The following is a 19,396-nucleotide window of genomic DNA, read 5'->3' as shown; positions in this document are numbered from 1 at the left end:
GGTGTATGAAAATCAGAAGGCACCTGGCACTGGAGTCTGGATGTTGAGGGGATGGCACTTTTAGGGATGACACTGGGGAGTGGCTGGGATGCCCCACTGTGGGACCACTATCAGACCCGAGTTGCTGGGATTCGCTGGGACTCCTTGTTGTGTGGTCAGGAGTGGGACGCGACCCCTCCCCCACTCAAGCACATCCACAGCCAAAGGCTCAGAGGCTGATAGGCCCAGCCCCGTGGCTGGAGGAGCCCAGGGGAGCCAGTTTGAGGAAGGGGCACTTCAGAGGGCTGTGAAAGAGAAACCAGGGTTCACTGGAGGCAGGAGAGCAGCCTGTGCAAAGGCACAGAGGTGTGGGAAGGCTGAGTTTGGTGTCTGAGGGAGCAGAGGAGTAAGGGGGCAGGCCTAAAGGCAGGAGAGGTGGGCAAAGGCTGGCTCTCGGGAGACCTCAGTGGGCTCTGGCCATGGGACCCCTGCCTGAGCCATGGATGTCCCTGACAGATAAACTCAGTCCCTCAAGGGGAGACCAGGGCCAGAGAGATGAGGGCAGGGGTGCCACCTGCTCCCTGCTCCCACTGTCCTGTGGCCTTTGAAGCTGACTGTACTCACTAATCCTCAGCAACATCACATGCCTGCCAAGGGGCAGACCAGCCTCTGGGACTGAGGGTTCCAAAGCGTCTGAGAGCCTCTGGGGACTCAGCCCACCGCAGCACCATGTCCGCTTGTATTTCGTGAGCATCTGCCTTGTGACCACAGGGACTCAACACAAGTGTAAATACCACCCACACCTGGGAGGAAAAGCCCCTTGGCCCCACAGCACAGTTAGGTGGTGAGTAACAGAACGTTCCACCCTGGGAGGTGCTGGGTGGCCCAGGCCAGAGCAGTCTTGCTCAGGCAGGGAGCTCCACAGTGATAATGTGGGGTCGGCGCCCCCTAAGGCCTGGTGTTCCTTCCAGCTCTATGGCCCAACCTCCCTAGATCCCCCAAAGCCACAGCACTCAGCTCCCAGACCATGGCCCCCACTTAGGGCTGGCATGGGGCGGGGGAGGGGAGGAACAGTGTTCCCCCTGACCCCAGGCCCAGTGTCTGAAGGCACAAACCTTCTGCCTGGAGCCTGAATGCCCCCTACGTCTCCAAACTCGGGCCCAAACCCAGCCTAACTGACAGCCCACAAGTGGCTGTGTAACTCGCTGAACAACAGCCCCTGGGCCGGTGTTCCTTGCAGCTCCACGTGCCTGTCTCTGAACCAGGGGCACTTGAGGCCGGGCCACCTGGGCTGTCTCCACAGGGGCTGGTGGGCATGCCACCCTGACCCAAGGCATCCAGGGCGTGGGGTTGACCACAGCTATGTCCTTGGCGACATGGACATCTCTCAGGGGTGTCCTGGTCCTCCGGGACACCTTGACAGGTGAGGCATGGGGGTGGGTCCGGGCAGGTCTTGGCTCTGAGTGAGGTGGCCACAGCAAGCCCAGGAGAGAATCCAGTGGGTCGCAGTGCCCTGGCACGTGGGGGGCCCTTCTTGGCTCCTCTTGGTGATGACGAGACGACTCTCAGTAGCTCCGTCCTCTGGGGCTGAGGCACACGGAGCAAAGACGCGAGGTCGAGTAGGAAAGATCCTTTTATTGGGGTGACACGGAGCGCGCACTAGTCCATGATAAAATGACTTAAGAGAAAGATCCGGAAATGCCGACTTCTCCCCCTGGCACACATTTCAGAGCAAAGCCTGGGCACGGAATAGGTCCCAGCCGAGTCTTCAAGGCCCGGACTGGACAGTAGGAGTGGGGAGAAGGGCTCCCACCCATGCTGCCAGGCTACAGCAGGGCCCCGGCTCTAGACCCGTGCAGACACGCTCTGGTTTTTCCGGAGGAAAACTGGGGTGGAGGGGGTTGGGGGCAGAAAGGGGAATCTGGGGGTGGGGGTGGGGTTGTGAATAACAATGTTTTTTAAAAAGCATCTACCAACATCACACTACTGGGTCTGACGTCCCCTTTTCCCATCGCTCGGTACATTTTACAGCATAAATAAAAACTCGAGGAAAATAAATACATCGGCTCCTGTGAGGCTGGAAGTGGTGTGGATGGTCGGGTGTGGGTGGGCGGTGGGGGCAGGGTGGGGGCGCTTACACAAGGCGGGCGGGCGAGGAGCAGACAAGACAGGAGGCGCCTGTGGGGGAGTGAGAGTCTTAAGTGTCCTCGTGCATGTCCGGGCTGTCGGTCCGTGCGACCTTGCGGGGGGGTGCCGAGCTCTCACCCTCAAGGTCCACTTGCTCCTGGTCTCTCTTCTTGGCGGCGTTCTGTGAGGAAGGGGAAGGAGAGGGGGTGTCAGTCTTCACTTGGGTGAGCCCCTGAAATCCTGCTGCTGGGCCTGGAGTGGGGCAGTCAACCCGGGATCCCCCTGCTAGCCACACCTCCCGGACTCAGCCACAGTCTTTGGGGCCACCGGCCTGAGACTGCCAGGCATTTCCTGGGCACCGTGAGGAGTCCCCACTGCTGGCAACGACCCACACACCATCCAAAATGCCTGGAGAAGAAAGCTGCCCTGCTGGGGCGGTGGTGGTAAAAAGCACTCAGGAGCCACCCAGGGGGAATGTGCATTGCCAAAGAAGAGCCTGTGTTGGAAACTGCCCCCTCCACCCGCCGGTGGGAAGCAAGGTCTGTGGGGGTGGGGCAGGAGGACAAGGAAGGCTCAGCAGTCACTTCATCATGGAGCCCCCCTCCAGCCTGGCCCAAAGCAGGTCACTGCCTGACGTTCAATGTTAGGCAAAAAACCCCCAAACTGACTATGATGCGGAACATACGCACATCTCCATTCAAGAAAAAGAAAAAATGGGGGCCCCTGGGTGGCTCAGTCGGTTAAGCATCTGCCTTCGGCTCAGGTCATGATCTCAGGGTCCTGGGATCGAGCCCAGCACCCAACTCTCTACTCAGCCAGGAGCCTGCTTCTGCTTCTTCCTCTCCCCCTTCCCCGCTCATGCTTTCTCTCGCTTTCCCTCTCTCTCACATAAATATGTAAAATCTTTAAAAAAGAAAAAAGAAACACAATGAAAAAAATGTCCTGTGTCAGAAAGGCAGCCTCACAGGGGGGATGGGGGTACGGCTTCTCACTGCCTCTGCCCCGATCTGTATCCCCTAGAATTGTCACCATGTGGACGTTCCAGCACTGAACAAAGACTCTAGGTAATAATGCACAGGTCCACCCGCCACCAAGGCCGCATGGGCAGGCTGTGGGCAGCCAAGCCTCAGTGCTCTCCGGGCCCCAGTGCCACCGGACAAGTCCCAGTCCAACCCTGAGCACCAGAACCCCACAGCCTCTGCTCGCCACGCACTCCTCTGAAACACTCTTCCCTCCCCTGGGGCCTGGCCAAGTCCAATTCTGCCCTCAAACACCTGGTCTTCCAGTCACCTGTGTCCTTCCCCAACTCAGCGCCCCCCTGCTGGCCACCACAGTCCCCACAAGTTCTAGCACCTGACCCCACATGCCTTACCTTTTTGTCCCATTGCTGATGTAAATAGCGCAAAAGGATGTTTGTCTTTTCTGTCACAATGACTGAGGAGAAAAGGCAGAGGAAGTTGCAGGAAGAGGCCTCAGGTGACCCAACCCCGACCCAGGCCTGCACTGCACCTCCCAGGACAGGTTCTCATCCCTCCCTTGTCTCCCGCCCATCTCTGCCCTGCGTGCCCTGGATGCGGCTCCAAGTCTACACCCCCAGCACAGAGGATTTCGGGAAGCCTAGTGTTTCTGCTCCCAAGTACACAGCTACTACCAGGGGCCCAAGCCAGCTGCTCCACCTGGGCCCCTGCTTGCTTGGGAGAGACCAAAGCTTCTGCCACATGTGGAAGTCCAGCCCCAGCGGGTGAATGAGCCCCAGCACACGGTCCAGGCAGACCAGGAACACGGATCTCTACAGCTGTGCCCCAGTGACCACAGAACCCGCCATGCAGGATCCACGTAGCTTCTCTGCCACCATTCAAATAAAAACCCAAAACCACAATAATGCTGGGGTCCTCCTGCTCGGCAGGCTCTGCACCTTTCTTGGCAGACGCCCCCCACCTGGATGCGCCCACCTCCCTGTACTGCATACCCGAGGCTGGGCAGGATCCCCTCCCACAGTACAGTCGTCTCGGGGTCTGTGACACAGTGCTGGCAGGGGACACCCAAACTTACGGGAGACAAAGGGGAGAGCGCTGGTGAGCAGCAGCTGAGGGCTACTGCGCACCCCCCTGGGGCTGATGCGGATGCCAGCATGCGGGCTTCCCACTACCCCGTGGCTCACGACCCGCACTGCCCTGCGGCCCTTCCCCTCGCAGCCAGGTTGAGACAGACTGACAGAGGCCGCTTACTCTGTTCAGATGGGTACTCCCGGGTGGGCAGGTAGACTGAGGGACGTCGGTTCTGCAAGAGAGTTGGGAAGACATGGGTGAGGAGAGCCAGTAGGTTAACGGGGGCCCCCTTCACCCCTCACCCGGGCACACACCCTGCAAGGAAGGCACAACAGCATGCAAAGGTGTCAGGTGGGCCCGGGCTTAAAGACCAGCCTCTGTTCCTGGTGAGACCCCAATGGGGTGTACACATCCCCCCTTCCCCCTGGCAGCTCCCCGACCATGTCCAGTACCCAGAGCACGCACTCACCGAAGCTTTGCACACAGAGTCCGCATGAAATCGACTAAAATTGCTTTTGTTGTAGACGGGCAGTCCTTTCAAAAAATCTGCCTAGAAGATGGGGAAGACGGTAAGTGAGACCAGGCAGCAGGCCGGGTCGCCCCTGGAGTTCCTGGGACGTCCAGTTTCCATCTTTGTGTTCTTCTGTTAAGCTTTCCAGAATGTACCTGTAAGCTGGCTACCTGATGTGCACACTGGGATGACCAGGAAAGAGTCACCAGCCCTGGGAGAAGTGAGCGTTCTCAAATGAGGCTCAGTGAGGACAGGCCATTTGGTTAAAGTCAGAAGCAAGCAGCAGGGTGGGAAGTCAGACCCGGGCCCAGACCTGCCCTCTATGCTTGCTGAATATTAAACTCCTGGCCTCGTTTCCATTTATCCGCCTTGAGAGAGACCTGGCATGGGGAAAGACTCATCTACCCCAAAAAACCCTGTGGGCCAGAGTGACAAGAAACAGGGGTGAGGGAGCAGGGGCCTGGGTGAAGGGGAGAGGGTGGTCAGGACACAGGCTGCAGCTCTACAGAAACCAGAGCCCGGGGCAACTGCGCTCCCAAGTTTGAAGAAAACTCAGAAATCCAAGTCTTCACACGCCATCACAAGGTGTTTTAAGCTGGCTGGGCTTTTTAGAAAATGCTGTGTGGACCAAAGCAAACAGGTCTGTGAACAGAGGTCCGCTCAGGGGCTGCTCCTGGGGCTCCCTGATGCAGAGGCTGCTCTGCGAAGGGAGAACACCCTGTGCCTGGTGCGGAGCCTGGCCTCTCACCGGGAGGGCCCGATTCTCAAGCCCATGCCGCTGCCGGGAGCCAGCAACAGAATTCCCTCACAGCCCTGACTCGTCGGAAGTCCTTTTTCCCCTGACAGTCTGGTATGAGCTGGGCAAGAAAGGGAGAGGTTTCTGGAGAGGAAAGGCTCTGACTCTGGGACATCTGAGCTGACTCTCAGCCATAAGATGGGGGCAAGAGAGGCCAATGAGAGCCATGTCCACCTTAGGAAACTGAGACATGAGAGCCAGAGAAATGCTCAGGGAGGGATGATGGCTGCGAACTTGGGGTAAGGAGTGACTCCTCACCAGAAGAGGGCAATGCCGTCATCAGGTCTGGAGTGGGGCAGCTGGGAAGGGGTTCCCCACATGGCCCGCCAGGGGCTGGAGTCACCTCATACTAAAGATGAGGAAGTTGAGGCAGAAGGGTCACATGGTACTTGTCTGAGATCACCCAGCCCCAACAAGAAAACAAGGAAGCAGATTGAACCCAAGTTCACCCAACCTCAGAGGCCAAGCTCTTTATGCTACATGCCATGCCAGTGCCTAAGCTTCCCTGCCTGATCACCAAGGGCCCAGAGCCCCTGCAGGCTAGAGTAACCCTGCTTTGGGAGACCCATCCGCATACCTGAGCCCAGGCTAAGCAACCTCAGGGAAGCAGCCCTTCAGGTGCTCCCCTACCACCCTCTAGGGCAAGTGGGAACAGATGTCCTCAACTCTGCGGGGCCCAGCCCTTCCTCTACTAGGCCCTAGTAAGACCTTGGCAGTATGGACCAGCAAGGGAACCTGGAATGTGGATGGGCCTCCCACTTCCACCCAGGAAGCAGCCGTCACATCTGGGTGCTCTATATCTGCCCTGGAGCCAGCTCAAAGCCCCTCCAACATGCCTCATCCAACCCAGGACCCCTGCCCCAACTGCACCTGACTATGCGGCCAGCTTCACCCACCCAGCTGGCTTTCTTCAGACTCCTAATATGTCATGGGCCCAGCACCAGGCACCAGGGCCCTGGGGTAAGCCACAGTGGAGCTGCTCTTGGCCCCGGGAAGCACCCCGTACACAAAGACACAGGTATGCAACCAAGAGCTGTGCAGGGAATGCAGAGTGACTCTGAAGACAGAGTACTGTGAGGTGACGTGAGAGCCAGGACAGCCCTGGGGAAAGATGTGGCTGATTGGGAGGATCAGGAAGGGCTGCCCAGAGGTAGTGATGCAGGCACAGAGACCTGAAGGGTGAGGAGGGGCTCCTGTCTCTCCAAAGGCCCGGCTCAATTTGGCTCATGCTGCCCTCCTGTCACAAACCCCGTCCATCCCAGCTGGTGCTGGGCCATCCTCCCAGAATGCCTGTCCTCTTCCCCTGTAGGAAAAAGCCACCAAGCTCTCCATGCAGCTCAAACCCCACCCGGCCCCTTTCCTCTCTTCACACCTTGGAAACCTCCGCCAGAGCCAAGCTCACACCCCAGCGAGGTCATCTGTTTACACGTCCACCTCCCTTGCTGGACTGGCTCCTCCCGGGGTGCAGAGAGCAGGGCAGGGCTGGGTCAATCCTGGACCCCTGGCAGGGCTCACATGGAGCCAGGCGGCAGAGTGGTGAGACGTGCAAAGACCCACACCTGCACTCAATCCTGGCTGGACCCCTCACTGGCTGTGTGGCCTGGGGGGAAGGGACCTCCTAGCCTCGAAGAAGCTTCTCACAGAGCTCCCGGGAAGGCAAGCTATTAGCATCAATGCATTTGTGCTGATAAATGAATGAAAATGGTATGACCAGTACTTCCTGTCAGCTAAGCAGGAAAACAAGGCCTGAGTCACAGGGGACAAATCCTCCCTCCAGCCAGACAAATCCTAGCCACAGCTGGGCCCAGAAGCTGTCCACTGCCTCAGCAAACAGTCACTGAACAAGTGTATGCCATCCCTGCACAGGCAGCCCACAAGTGATCCATCCAAAGGCAGATGAAAAGATAAGGTGTGCCAAGAGAGGAGAGACGAAGGGCCTCCTGAAGTCAGGAAGGGCTCTTCTGAGGAGATGATGTTCACAGGAAGAACATTCCAGGCAGAAGGAGCAGTAGGTGCAAAGGCCCTGGGTGGAAGGGACTTAAGAGTGTGAGGACATGAAAACAAGGCCAATATGGCTGAAGCTTGCACAGGGAGGAGTGAAGAGGGTAGAGATGAGGTCATAGAGGTGGATGGGGGCCATGGGGGCTGATGGAGAAGGTGGGGTTTCATCTGGGTTACAAAAAGCCCCTAGAGTATCTCATATGCTAGAAAGTGGTCTAATGAGATTTACACTTTAAATTACAAGCTCCCTCTGGTTCTGGGTGAATTACAGACTGCCAGCAGGGCAGGAGGGAGGTAAGGAGACCAGGGAGGTGGCTGGGGCAGGCATCCAGGCAGGAGCGGGCAGTGCCTGGACCAAGGTGGGAGAATGTAGATGAATTCACCATGTGTTCTAGAGGCAAAGCCATCGGAACTTCTCATGGACAGGACATGGAAGATGAGAAGGGAGCGATGAATCAAAGACAACACCCAGGCTTAGAGACCCACATGCTAAGAACCCACGTTCTCATCTCCTTCTTCTTTTGCCTATCCCCCAACACATCTCATGAGCTATGGGCTGTGGTGGGCTGGGACCCTGGGTCCAGCGACAATGGGGTTTTGACATGCCCTGACAAAAGCTTCCATCACCCCTGCCAGTTCTGGTGAGGCCAAATAGTGGGGGATTGGGGGGGGGGGCTTGAGCACAATTCTGATGCCAAGTCACCATCCCACTTTACAGGGTCCGGGAGAGAACCCCAAAGAACCATTATAGTCAAATCCCAGGATGAGCAAATGGCCCAACCAGTTGGCATTATTCCCACTTAAAGCTGAGAAACCAGCTGGGAAAAGATGCCACCAGCCCCAAGTCACCCAGTTCATCTGTTGAGCGTTCACTGTCCTAAGCCCTTCATGACATCAGTTCTCTGAATTGCCACTACCCTATCAGGTTTGGACTATTATTGGTACCTTCATTTAACATGGAAGGGGGTCGGGGACAGGAGAGATGAAGTTGCTATGCTCTAGGGCCGGTCGGGGCCGAAATGCTGGGGGTGGGATCAGGGCTCTGGGGGACCTGGGCAGTCTGTGATGTCGCACTTCCTTTGGCGACAAAGCCCCACATGTCACGATGTCAAGCCCCCTCCCCCGCCCCAACGCCCAAGACGCGCTCCCAAACCGTCCTGAACTGGAGAGACCCAGACCGGAGAAACCGAGAACAAGGCCTGAAATGAGGGTCTCGGGGGACCCCACCCCCGCCCCCACCCATTTCCGGGGGAGCAACGACCCGGAAATGAATGGGTTGTCAGGGCCTGGACGCCTAGATAGGGTCAGGGGTCGGAGAGAAAGAGCCGGGGCGGGGTCAGCAGGAAGCTCACAGCAGGGTCCCGAGGTTGAAGGTTATAGGGCAGAGCGAGGGGCGGGGCGGGGCCTGAGGGGGCCGGGCAGGGAGGTGAGGGTCTTCAGGGATTACTAGAGGTGGGTGGGCCCGCGGCGCCATTTTGTCGAACGGAGGGGGAGTATGGGCCCCGCAGCCTCTCTCACCATCTTCTGTCTCCTCCGTCGCTGCCTCAGCTACCGCCTCAGCCGCCGCCGCCGCCACCACAGCCGCCTTCTTAGCCGCCGCCGCACAGTAACTTCCAACCACGGCACAGCCCACACTGATGGCGCCGCCGCCCCCTGCTCATTGGCCTGTCCTCTAGCCCCGCCCCTAGAGTAGGAGCCTCTGCGCGCTCCCATTGGCCGGACTTGGCTAAGTCACGCGTCCATTGGCCAACACACCTCCTCCTTTCGTGGTCAAGTTCGGTTGGTGAAGCAAAACCCCGCCCGGGAATTGGAAGCAAAGGCAGCAAAATCCGGAAGTGGGCGGAGGCCGTGCCCTCGACGCCTCCTGGGATTTGTAGTCCACAACTCCGGGAGGTTCCGCAGGTCTCTCCTTTTTCTACTGCTTGCTTCACTTTTTAATATGGTGTCTCACGGAGTTTCCACAGCAGCCCCGGAAGGGGACTTGCCCTAACAACCCCAGCATCCTCTCCAGGGGCCTAACCTTAGGTTTCGCATATCTAAACGCTCTGCACTTGCTGCTTCCTATCTTTAGATTCTCTTGTTTATATGCCCCCGTCGCTCTCTAGTCCCCTAAGGATCCAGTCCCATCCCCTTGGCCCGGAATTTTGATACCCTCCTGCCTCTCTTATCCACCTTTTATCCTGACCTCTGAGTCTAATCCTTTCTCCCTTTGGGCCCTCCCAGGCCCTGCTCCATCTTTCAGGAAGACTTTGCTGACCACATTCTTCCCAAGTCCAAGCCAGGCGAAACTTCTCCGGGCTCCCACAGCCTTTAGACCCTCCTCTCAGTCCTGACTCCGCTGTCTCCAGACTGCCTGGGTACAAATCAAGTGCCCTTACCCTGCCCACCAGACAAGGACTTCGCACCCAGTACACAGAAGTACTCAGTAGTACTAAGGGAAGCTACTGAGTATTATTATTCCAACAATGCAGCAAAGGAGAAATAAGCACCTCATTTCGTAGGAGTCAAATGAGCCTCAGAGCCTCAGAGGGCTAAGGTCTTGCTCAAGGTCACACAGCCCATTCCCACAAACCCATTCTAGGGTTTGAGGATTCAAGCCCTAACTCCCCAGAAACCTTTCCAGACCTGTGAAAAATGATGACATATATAAGACAAATATAAATTTGGACATTTATTAGACAATATTATGGAATTGTTAACCATTTTTTAGGTGTGAAAAGTTCTGTGATTAGGTTTTAAAGAGCCCTTTTCTTGGAGAGATGCATTCTGAAATAAGAAATAACCTAATGCCCGAGATTTGCTCCCAAATAACACAGGAGGGGTCAGGTGGGTTGTGGGTAATTGGTGGTTAAAGCTGTGTGCTGAGTACACAGGGTTCACTGTGGACTATTGTATGTTCGAAATTCTTCCTAATTCAAGAGCGTAGAAAGGGACTAGGCGAGGTCTGACTTCCTACTCCCACTCACAGTCCAACCGCAGACTTCCCCCGCTCTGGGGGCCGACTCCACAATTTGAGGAGGGTTTATGTTGAGTTGTCCCGGCTCCCCATAAAAACAATGGCAGGAGAGGTCCCAGGTCAGAGAAATGCTCTAATGGGGGTCCTGCCGGCAGTTTAGCGCTCCTCAATGGCTCAGCGACTTGCGGCCTTTGTGCATGCGGCGAAGGATGACCTGGACGCCGGCCGGTGTGCTCAGGCGCCGGATCCAGCCGTGTTTGTGCTTGCGTTTGATGTTGCTCGGCTGATACTCATTCCCACGCGCCTTTCCTCGGTTCTGCTGTGCGGCGAGAAGTCCCCAGGCATCGGGGAGCCCCAGCCAGGCGCGGGGCTGCAGCCACCTGCGGGAGGGAAAGAGATGGCGAGGAAGGTCAGAGGGGGCGCTCTGTGACTTTGGCGGGACGCTCAACCACTCTGAGCCTCGGCTCCACTATCCGGGCCGGGCCGGAGCCTGGTTCCAAGAAGCGCTCCATCAAAGCTCAAGCCGTTGGCAAGTCGTGTTGTCACCAAATAGCTGACACCAGCCCCCGACACCGCCCTTATTTCCAGATTTGGGGAAGGGTCCCCGTGAGGACTCACCTGACGCGACCCAACTGGCGACCTACGGATCCGACTAAGAAAGCCATGTCCAGCCGCCGGTCGCGACGTCCCCACGCCGGCTATTCCAAAGCGAATAGGCTCTGCAGCCGCAGTACGAAAGCTTCTGGGAAATGTAGTTTCTCCTACCGCGGTGGCCGCGTGGCCTCCGGGTTGTCCTGGAGTAGTATTTCTGCGCCTGCGTCTCCACCGCGAGCGCGTCCTTACGGGCAAGGGGGTGTAGTTCCTCATATGGACCAGCAGGTGGCAGGCGAACGGTGCCTCTTTGGCATGCTCCTGCGTACAAGACCTTGTGTCCCGGAGTCCGCCGGGAGCTGTGGTTCCTTCTCTTGTCGACCGGCAGAGGGTGCCCGGTAGTGACCGTGGCGCAGCTGGTGGCAGCCTCAGGAAACGGCTGGTCCATCCTCCTTCCCCCAGCAGGAGGCGGGCAGATGGCACACAGCTGGCTGGCAGCTTTTCTCTGGGCCCAGCCAAGTCTCTCTTCTTTGGCGGGGAGCCCAGGAGACCTAAGTTGGAGTTGCCTGGATGTCCTTGGGGTGGTCCCTGCTCCTCTCGGGGATTCAGTTTCTCAATCTGAAACTCATGTGTTTTATGCTTGTCCGTGGTGGTACCTCCATTCTGATCCAAGAAAAAATTTTCTATACTTAGATATGACCCTCTTCCCTTCTCTCACAGCCTCTATGGTGCTCCTTGCCCCAGGGAAAATATTCAGCTCCTCTGGCAAGCAAATGAAGCCCTCCAAACACACACACACACACACACACACACACCCTCTAAATTTCAGCCACACCCACCTTTGCCTGATGTTCTATTCATCTCCATCCCCCCCCCATTAACTTTGAACATCTTCGGATATTTTCCTCTACCCCAGCCCCATCCCTCCCTTTGGCCCAACCACGTTCCCATATGATTCTCCCCAGACTCTTCCAAAAGCCCAAGGGTTTCTCAAGGGCCAGGCTGCTGGCTGAGTCCCTGCCGGCACCCCAGAATCTCCCAGCTTGGAGGTGGGGGGTGGGGTGCAGGGGCAGGGAAGGGAACTATTTACTGCATGAATCGACTGTAGTCTCCCAGGAGCACCCTGAGTGGGCAAGAGTGGGAGGAAGGACCTAATCCAGCTCTGGCAGCAAATTCCAGGAGATGGGAGTGGGCAAGGAATGGTTAACCCCTTGTCCTCTGAAGCCCATCCTACCTGCACCAACACTTAGCAAACCTGTACAGTATTATACTACTAAACCAGTACAATAATAATGTCAATAACGTATTGAACACTTACCGTTCTGGGTGATTTTACCTGCAGAGCAAACTCATGAGGGGATTAATTTCATAGAGAAATGAGTGGAGTCTCGGAGAAGTGGCTTGCCTAAGGTCACATATCAACAAAGGGCAGAGGCTGGATTTGAACCCTGGGATCTTTGACTCCAGTTGGGACCACAGAGTCACCAGTTAGACTGACCAATGGTTAAACTGGCCTGTCTGTGAAACTCCAATCCCACAATAACTCATAGCTTTAAGTCGTCTGTTTAAACAATTTCCAGGACTTGATATCACACAGCCGTGATTTTAAATACCACCTCTGCCGCGAAGCCCCCATCTTGCTTTGTGACTTTGTGCCATTTATGAGCCTCAGTTTCCCCACCCTGAATTGGAAAGATCTGGGAGTCTCTAGAACGGAAAGGTCAGTACAGAGAGAGGAGCATGGGGGCCCCATTTGGAGGCTACAAAGCTGTTCGGAGGCAGGGGCTAGACGAGGGGATCCTATTCGCAGTTAGGGGCTCCGGAGGCTACCTCCCCGGAGTTCCGCAGACACCAGTTCGCGACCCCGTCTGGGCCCTGGGCCAGGCCCAATCCCTCCCTCCCTCCCTCCCTCCTCGGTAAACTCCTTAAGGGGGTGGGGCTGCTGTTTCCTGAGCCCGCCTTCATCCCGAAGCTACCGCCTATGATTGGTAGTCTAACTAGGCCAGTTCATTTCCTAGCTCTGATTGGCCTAGACGCCCGTCCGTCGGCATACGACCCCTCCCCCTGGGGAGAGACTTAAAGGGCCGGCTCTCTCGGCAGCCGCGGGATGCCCCCGCGCTGACCGCCGTGGGCCCGAGCCGGCCCGCGTAGACGCGCCTGGAACGACCCTGTGCCACCATGTAAACCGGCGCCGCAGGCGGACGCTGGCTTCTCCGCCTGGGATCCCCTCCGCCCTGCCCCGGGCTACAGGGCCCTAGATGAGGTGAGCGGGGAGTGGGCTCTGGGAGGGGGACATCGAGGTCCCTGGGGCTTCGACATCGGAAGGGGGTGTGCACAAAGCCAGCACTCGGGCTCTTAGGAAGCCGCGGAGCCCCAGTGGCTTCGACCCCGCCGTAGGGCTTACTAGCACCTGAGAGGCAGGATCTGGCTCTGGGGAGGGGACCTGGCGTGGCGCAACTGCGTCCCCCTCCGCAATCCGGGGTTAGGATTCCACTGGAGTGGGGTGGCGCGACCCGCTTCCCCTCTATCAGCAAGTATGGGCCATCGGAGGCCGTGCCTTCAGAGCGTCTTATCCCCGCGGCGCCCAGGATGGAGACGGGGGAGGGGTTGGTCCCATCTCTAGGCCCTAGACAATGGGGGTGCGCTGCACGGGTATCCCCCTTGAGTTATGTAACTGACTGTAGTTGCCATGGACACGGAGGAAGGTGGCCCAGGGAGCAGGATAGAGGACCGGAGGCCCCCAGAGAGGGCTTTACCTTGTCCATCCTCATCTCCACCTTTGGGGATTGTGTGTCAGACCCCCGGAAGCTAGGGTACTGATGAGGGTACAGACTGTCTGGGCTTCAGCTTGTCCATCTGCAATACAGACCCAGTCTGGGGCTTGCAGAGCTGGGCAAGGCCTTCTGGAGCTCAGTCCCTAACCCCCTCCCCCAGGGCCTCACCTTTCAGGAGCCAGGTTCAGAGGCCTGGATGGGGGCTCATTGGAATCTGCACCTTTTTAGATGCCTTCAGAGGCAGTCAGAATGTGCCCATTTGGTAAAAGTAAGTTAATGAGAATGTGTGCATGAATGGATGGGTGGATGGATGGATGAATCAATGAATGAATGGGTTATGGAAGCCATAACTACTGTACCCCTGAGCGGGGGTGGAGGGGTGGGGGGGATGGTCCTCATTTGCCACAATGTCCCCCCCTCCAAGAAGCAGCCCTGGATTATACCACCTTCCCTATGGACACCTCTTGGAGTCAGCCATAGCCAGGTCCTTCTCTCTAGGACAGCCTAGGCTACCCCCAGGCAGGCACTGACCAGACAGACAAAACAGCTTGGTGCTTGGCTGGCTCTGGCCATTTAGACAGCCCCTGAGATGGCTGTGCCCCCACTTGCAGGACACACCATGCTGACTGGGGTGACCGACGGGATCTTCTGCTGCCTGCTAGGCGCACCGCCCAACGCCGTGGGGCCGCTGGAGAGCGTCGAGTCCAGTGATGGCTACACCTTTGTGGAGGTCAAGCCTGGCCGTGTGCTGCGGGTGAAGCACGCGGGGCCTGCTCCAGCCCCCAACCCGCCTCCACTGCCACCAGATGCTGCCCAGGGAGACCGATCTGGCTTGGTCCGCTGCCAGCGCCGAATTACCGTTTACCGCAACGGGCGGTTACTGGTGGAGAACCTGGGCCGGGCACCTCGAGCTGACCTCCTGCATGGGCAGAATGGCTCTGGCGAGCCGCCGGCCGCCCTAGAGGTGGAGCTGGCCGACCCAGCAGGCAGTGATGGCCGGTCGGGCTCAGGCAGCGCCGGGAGTGGCAGTGGTGGGCGACGGCGGCGAGCCCGGCGCCCCAAGCGCACCATCCACATTGACTGTGAAAAGCGCATCACGAGCTGCAAAGGTGCTCAGGCCGACGTGGTGCTCTTCTTCATCCACGGTGTGGGCGGCTCCCTGGCCATCTGGAAGGAGCAGCTGGACTTCTTTGTGCGCCTGGGCTATGAGGTGGTGGCACCCGATCTGGCCGGTCATGGGGCCAGCTCGGCACCCCAGGTGGCCGCAGCCTACACCTTCTATGCGCTGGCAGAGGACATGCGTGCCATCTTCAAGCGTTATGCCAAGAAGCGAAACGTGCTCATTGGGCATTCATACGGGTGAGCCAATGCTGCTGTGGGGCTGGGGGGGAGCAGTGGGGGAGAGTCACAGGGACTGGACACGCATTTGCCCAACACTGACTTCTCTCCTTGAAGACTCTCATTTATGGCTATAACAAGATAGCGATGCCCGCCTCCACTGCTGTTGTTTCCTATCCTTTTAAAGCGGTGTTTCGCAGTCCCAGCACTAGTGACATTTGGATCAGGTCATTCCTCTCTTCGAGGGGCTTTCATGTGCACTGTAGGATGTTTAGCAGGCTTCCTTAGCCTCTGCCTGCTGGTTGCCACAAGCACAGTGGCCCAGTTATGGTCATGACCGTCAAGTGTCTTCAAAAAAAAAAAAAAAGTGTCTTCAAATAATACGTTCCCTGGCAGTCAGAATCATCCCTGGCTGAGAACCATTGTCTTTAAGTTCAAAAATCAGTTGCTCTGGAGATCCCTTCCAAGGAAGGGGTAATTAGAATCCTATACAGTCTTTTTACAAGGGCACAGGTTCCTGTAATTCACTCCCACTAAAGGAGGGATGCATGATACCATCCAGCATCAAAGTGAGTGCCCACTCGTCAAAGACTGGGCCTGGGTGCCTGATCACTGCCAGGTGGTACCACTCGCCTTTACCCAGGAGGAAAGGCAGGATCTGATCAGCCGGCTAGTTTGAGAACCACTGTTTTAGCAGTGTGGCCCATGCAATGAGACAAGACAAAGAAACGTTCCATATATTTCTGAATGAAAGGAAGCCAGGCTGGAAAGTAACATAGCTCCTGTTTGTTTATATGAGAACACCCCCCAAAGTGGATGTTTATGCTAAATGTTTCCTTTGATTAAATGAGCACCCATCTGAGGTAGTTCCTGTGACCTCATAACAATGCTACGAGGACAGCCCAGTTACTATTTTGCAGATGTGCAGACGGAAGTTCAGAGAGGTTAGGCAATCTCCCCAAGGGCACACAGGGAGTCACTGGTACAGTGAAGGTACAGTGAAGGCCAACTGGTACAGTGAAGGCCAACTGACTCTTGCTTGTATCCTGTTCCTCTTTACAGCTAGGTCTGCAAACTTTTTCTTAATGGGCCAGGTAGTAAATATCTTAGGACATACGGTCATCTCTTTTGGAGCTTCACAACTCTACTGTCAGAGCAAAGAAGCAGCCATCATGGTAAACAAATGGGCGTGGCTGTGTTCCAATAAAACTTTACTTACTAAATAACTTACAAATTTACAAAAATGGTAAACTTAGTTTACCAAAACAAATGGCTAGCCCACAGGCCATCATTGGCCCAATGAACCCGGCTTTTGAGGGAGTGAGGAGCTGGACTGTGGGGGCTCTTCCGGCTGTACCTTTCCAGCCTGTATAAGACAGGCTGATGTGCCGTGCCCAGAGACTGGGGACAGAGGATCCTCACAGGGAAAGGACAAGAAACAGGGACCTTCTCTGGGAAACCAAAGAGTAGCAGCGTAATCGGAATGCTTTCTTAACACTTGGGGATAAGTCATTCTTACCCCTTTGGGGATCATGGCTGCTTTGAGGATCTGATGAAAGTTCTGGATTTGAATCGTCTCTGTAAAACAAAATGGAAAAAATTCACTCTCAATACACACATAGTCTTATAGGTTAGAGGCACTCAAGATGCCTCCCCCACCATCCCTCCCTCCCATCCAGTGCCCGTGGGCCCCAAGGGAAGAATGTTAGCCTTCAAGGACCTGTCTCTGGGTGAAGGAAGGGCATTACCTCCCTCACTACCTGTATCCTGCTGACCAACTCCCTCCAACCCTCCCCGCCACCCACCTACCCACCTACGCACCCGCAGTGTCTCCTTCTGCACGTTCCTGGCTCATGAATACCCAGACCTGGTGCACAAGGTCATCATGATTAACGGCGGGGGCCCCACAGCCTTGGAACCCAGCTTCTGTTCCATCTTCAACATGCCCACGTGCGTCCTGCACTGCCTATCACCCTGCCTGGCTTGGAGCTTTCTCAAGTGAGTCACCCTGGCCCCAGCGAACCCTGGCATCTCCCTGAATTGGGGGGAGGGGAGGCTGTATTGCTGCCAGAATGGGCATCGGAGGTGCCCCTGGTGGCCGAGCTGGCGCAAGGCCTCCAGGAGTGCGTCCTCACCACCAGGGCTGGCTTCGCGCGCCAAGGAGCCAAAGAGAAGCAGCTGCTGAAGGAGGGCAATGCGTTCAACGTGTCATCCTTCGTCCTGCGAGCCATGATGAGTGGCCAGTACTGGCCTGAAGGTGACGAGGTCTACCATGCTGAGCTCACTGTGCCCGTCCTGCTCGTTCACGGCATGCACGACAAGTTTGTGCCAGTGGAGGAAGACCAGCGCATGGCCGAGGTAGGGTCTTGGCACCCGAGCCATCACACGTGCCCCAGGGGGATTCTGCCTTGTGCTCCAGCCCCAGGGAAGGGAGAGGTTAGATTGAGAGTGCGATCCAGAACATGAGGCTGCCCTGGTGCCCTGCCCAGCTGGGATTTGTATAAGTGACCAGGGACGCCTGGTCATATGTAATTCTGGGAGAGGTCAGGCGGGGGATCTTTAGATAAGAGCCTACCGAGAAAGTGTCTTGGGATCCTCAGCCCTGAGACTAGGTCTGGACCAGCAGTTCTTAGCCAGCAGGGATTCTGAGCCCCAGAAGACACTGGAAATGTCTACAGACTTTTTTTGGTTGTCATGAGTGGGGAGGAAGGGCTTCTGATGTCAGGGATGCTGCTCAGTGCCCTGTAGCGAACAGAATGGCTCCACAGCAAAGAATGTTCCTACCCCAAGTGTCAGTAATGCTAAAGTTGAGAAGCCTGGCACGAGAGACCTTGACCTGGCTTGAGAGACCTGGTCTTTCTGTCTATCTCGGTGATCCTCACCCAGTGGTGAATTTGCTCCCCAGGGATATTTGGCAATGTCTGGAGACATTGTAAGCTGTCCCCCTGTGGGGTGGGGGGTGGGACACTGCTACTGGCATCTGGTGGGTCCGGGCCAGGAATGCTGCCCAACATCCTACAGTACACGGGACACCCCCCACCACAGAGAATCGTCCCACCCTATGTGTCAGTAGTGTTGGGATTGAGAAATTCTTCTCTGGACATACTGTAGCCACGTCATAAATGTTGAATGAATACTGAGGTCAGCAGGCTATCCTCCACCTCTGCCTTGGGTGGAAGTAGAGGGATGAAGGGTAGACCACAGGAAGGACTTCCTAAGACTGCAGGCCTGGTGTGGATGGGCTTGGGTGTACCAGGGCAGCCTGCCTTTGCCACCCTGAACCTGTGCCCCCACCCCTGCCCCCGCCCGCAGATCCTGTTGCTGGCCTTCCTGAAGCTCATCGACGAAGGCAGCCACATGGTGATGCTGGAGTGTCCAGAGACGGTCAACACGCTGCTCCACGAATTCCTGCTCTGGGAGCCCGAGCCCTCGCCCAAGGCCCTGCCCTCGCCCCTGCCTGCGCCCCCAGAAGAGAAGAAGTAGCCGCTGGGCCGGCCGGGCATCGCTTGGTAAGCGGAGGAGCAGCAGGAGGAAGCCAGGGGCCGCCCCACGTCCGCAGCGCGGACCACCTGGGCGGGCTGTACGCTCCGGTGGGCGGAGTCAGGTCAGGGAGACGCCCCCAGGCCCCCAGGCCGGCTGGGTAGGGCATGGCGTTCTCCGGAGCCAAGTGGTTACACCGCTCTCCGCTTCCATCCTGCCGGACCCATCGGTGTTTTGGGGCCGGAGCCGGAACCCCCGTGGAGGATGACCTTGTACAGAAGCCCCCGCCCCTCAACGCCGCTCTCTGTCTTCCGTGTCAGCCGTGCTTGATCCTGGGACCCTCAGGGCCCCGCCTCATTGCCTGAGACCCTCCCCACCCCCCATTTCTTGGCGCTGGGAGCTGTTGTTGCCCAAGTGGGGGGGAGGGAGAGGGGGGCTGGCACCACCGAACCTGCACATCTCAACTTGTAACTCAATAAAAAGAAGTGACAATCTGAGTCTCTGGAGGACCTGTGCTGGGTGATGACAGGGCAGGGTCGTCCTGAGCCTCAGTTTCCCCGTCTGTAGACTGGGCTGATGTAGGCGCCACCCCCTCAGGGCTGACTTAAAGAGAAGTGAGGGCGTTGGCTGTCCAGGCTTGCTTCCCGAGTTCTCCCTCCCTCCTCAGAATGCAGGGGCTGCTTGGGCAGTATTCCCAGAACAGAGGCAGATGGTGAGCTCCGGGTCCCTGGAAGGCGGGAGGCCGTTCAGCTGAGGTTCATACAGGGGTTAAGGTGAGCATCAGCAGACGTTGCA

The 19,396-nt window shown here is 57.1% G+C and overlaps 3 protein-coding genes across 4 annotated transcripts; 1 reads left to right on the top strand and 2 right to left on the bottom strand.

The window, feature by feature from the left end:
• Positions 1-1,594: 1,594 nt before the first annotated feature.
• On the bottom strand, positions 1,595-9,109 carry DDA1 (DET1 and DDB1 associated 1). The gene is made up of 5 exons (XM_032867598.1): positions 8,981-9,109; positions 4,624-4,704; positions 4,335-4,386; positions 3,479-3,540; positions 1,595-2,287 (listed from the first exon to the last, which is right to left on the bottom strand). The coding sequence occupies exons 1-5, from the start codon at positions 8,981-8,983 to the stop codon at positions 2,177-2,179; spliced, it is 309 nt and encodes a 102-aa protein (XP_032723489.1). The 5' UTR covers positions 8,984-9,109; the 3' UTR covers positions 1,595-2,176.
• Positions 9,110-10,116: 1,007 nt separating this feature from the next.
• MRPL34 (mitochondrial ribosomal protein L34) lies at positions 10,117-11,232 on the bottom strand. The gene is made up of 2 exons (XM_032867599.1): positions 11,037-11,232; positions 10,117-10,798 (listed from the first exon to the last, which is right to left on the bottom strand). Exons 1-2 carry the CDS (start codon positions 11,081-11,083, stop codon positions 10,585-10,587), a joined length of 261 nt encoding a protein of 86 aa, XP_032723490.1. The 5' UTR covers positions 11,084-11,232; the 3' UTR covers positions 10,117-10,584.
• Positions 11,233-13,087: 1,855 nt separating this feature from the next.
• ABHD8 (abhydrolase domain containing 8) lies at positions 13,088-19,098 on the top strand. 2 transcript variants are annotated; one of them, XM_032867597.1, is made up of 5 exons: positions 13,088-13,272; positions 14,395-15,142; positions 16,949-17,119; positions 17,263-17,479; positions 18,434-19,098. In XM_032867597.1, exons 2-5 carry the CDS (start codon positions 14,403-14,405, stop codon positions 18,602-18,604), a joined length of 1,299 nt encoding a protein of 432 aa, XP_032723488.1. In that variant the 5' UTR covers positions 13,088-13,272; positions 14,395-14,402; the 3' UTR covers positions 18,605-19,098. The 2 variants fall into 2 exon arrangements, with proteins under 2 accessions (XP_032723488.1, XP_032723487.1); XM_032867596.1 differs by lacking the exon at positions 13,088-13,272 and adding an exon at positions 13,947-14,051.
• Positions 19,099-19,396: the final 298 nt, after the last annotated feature.

This window comes from Lontra canadensis, unplaced genomic scaffold (assembly GCF_010015895.1).
Source record: "Lontra canadensis isolate GAN:19392208 unplaced genomic scaffold, GSC_riverotter_1.0 scaffold35, whole genome shotgun sequence".
In the NCBI taxonomy this organism is placed as follows: domain Eukaryota; kingdom Metazoa; phylum Chordata; class Mammalia; order Carnivora; family Mustelidae; genus Lontra; species Lontra canadensis.
This window is presented reverse-complemented; position numbering and strand designations above follow the sequence as displayed.

Bases quoted from the DNA above. Each gene is read 5' to 3' on its own strand.
- DDA1 (XM_032867598.1), bottom strand. The intron at 4,387-4,623 runs GTGAGTGCGTGC...ACTCTCTTGCAG, and splicing joins ACTCTGTGTGCAAAGCTTCG to AACCGACGTCCCTCAGTCTA. The intron at 2,288-3,478 runs GTAAGGCATGTG...CCTTCCTCACAG, and splicing joins ATCAGCAATGGGACAAAAAG to AACGCCGCCAAGAAGAGAGA.
- MRPL34 (XM_032867599.1), bottom strand. From the start codon at position 11,083: ATGGCTTTCTTAGTCGGATCCGTAGGTCGCCAGTTGGGTCGCGTCAG. The intron at 10,799-11,036 runs GTGAGTCCTCAC...TCCCTCCCGCAG, and splicing joins CGCCAGTTGGGTCGCGTCAG to GTGGCTGCAGCCCCGCGCCT.
- ABHD8 (XM_032867596.1), top strand. From the start codon at position 14,012: ATGCCTTCAGAGGCAGTCAGAATGTGCCCATTTGGTAAAA. The intron at 14,052-14,394 runs GTAAGTTAATGA...CCCCACTTGCAG, and splicing joins AATGTGCCCATTTGGTAAAA to GACACACCATGCTGACTGGG. The intron at 15,143-16,948 runs GTGAGCCAATGC...ACGCACCCGCAG, and splicing joins CTCATTGGGCATTCATACGG to TGTCTCCTTCTGCACGTTCC.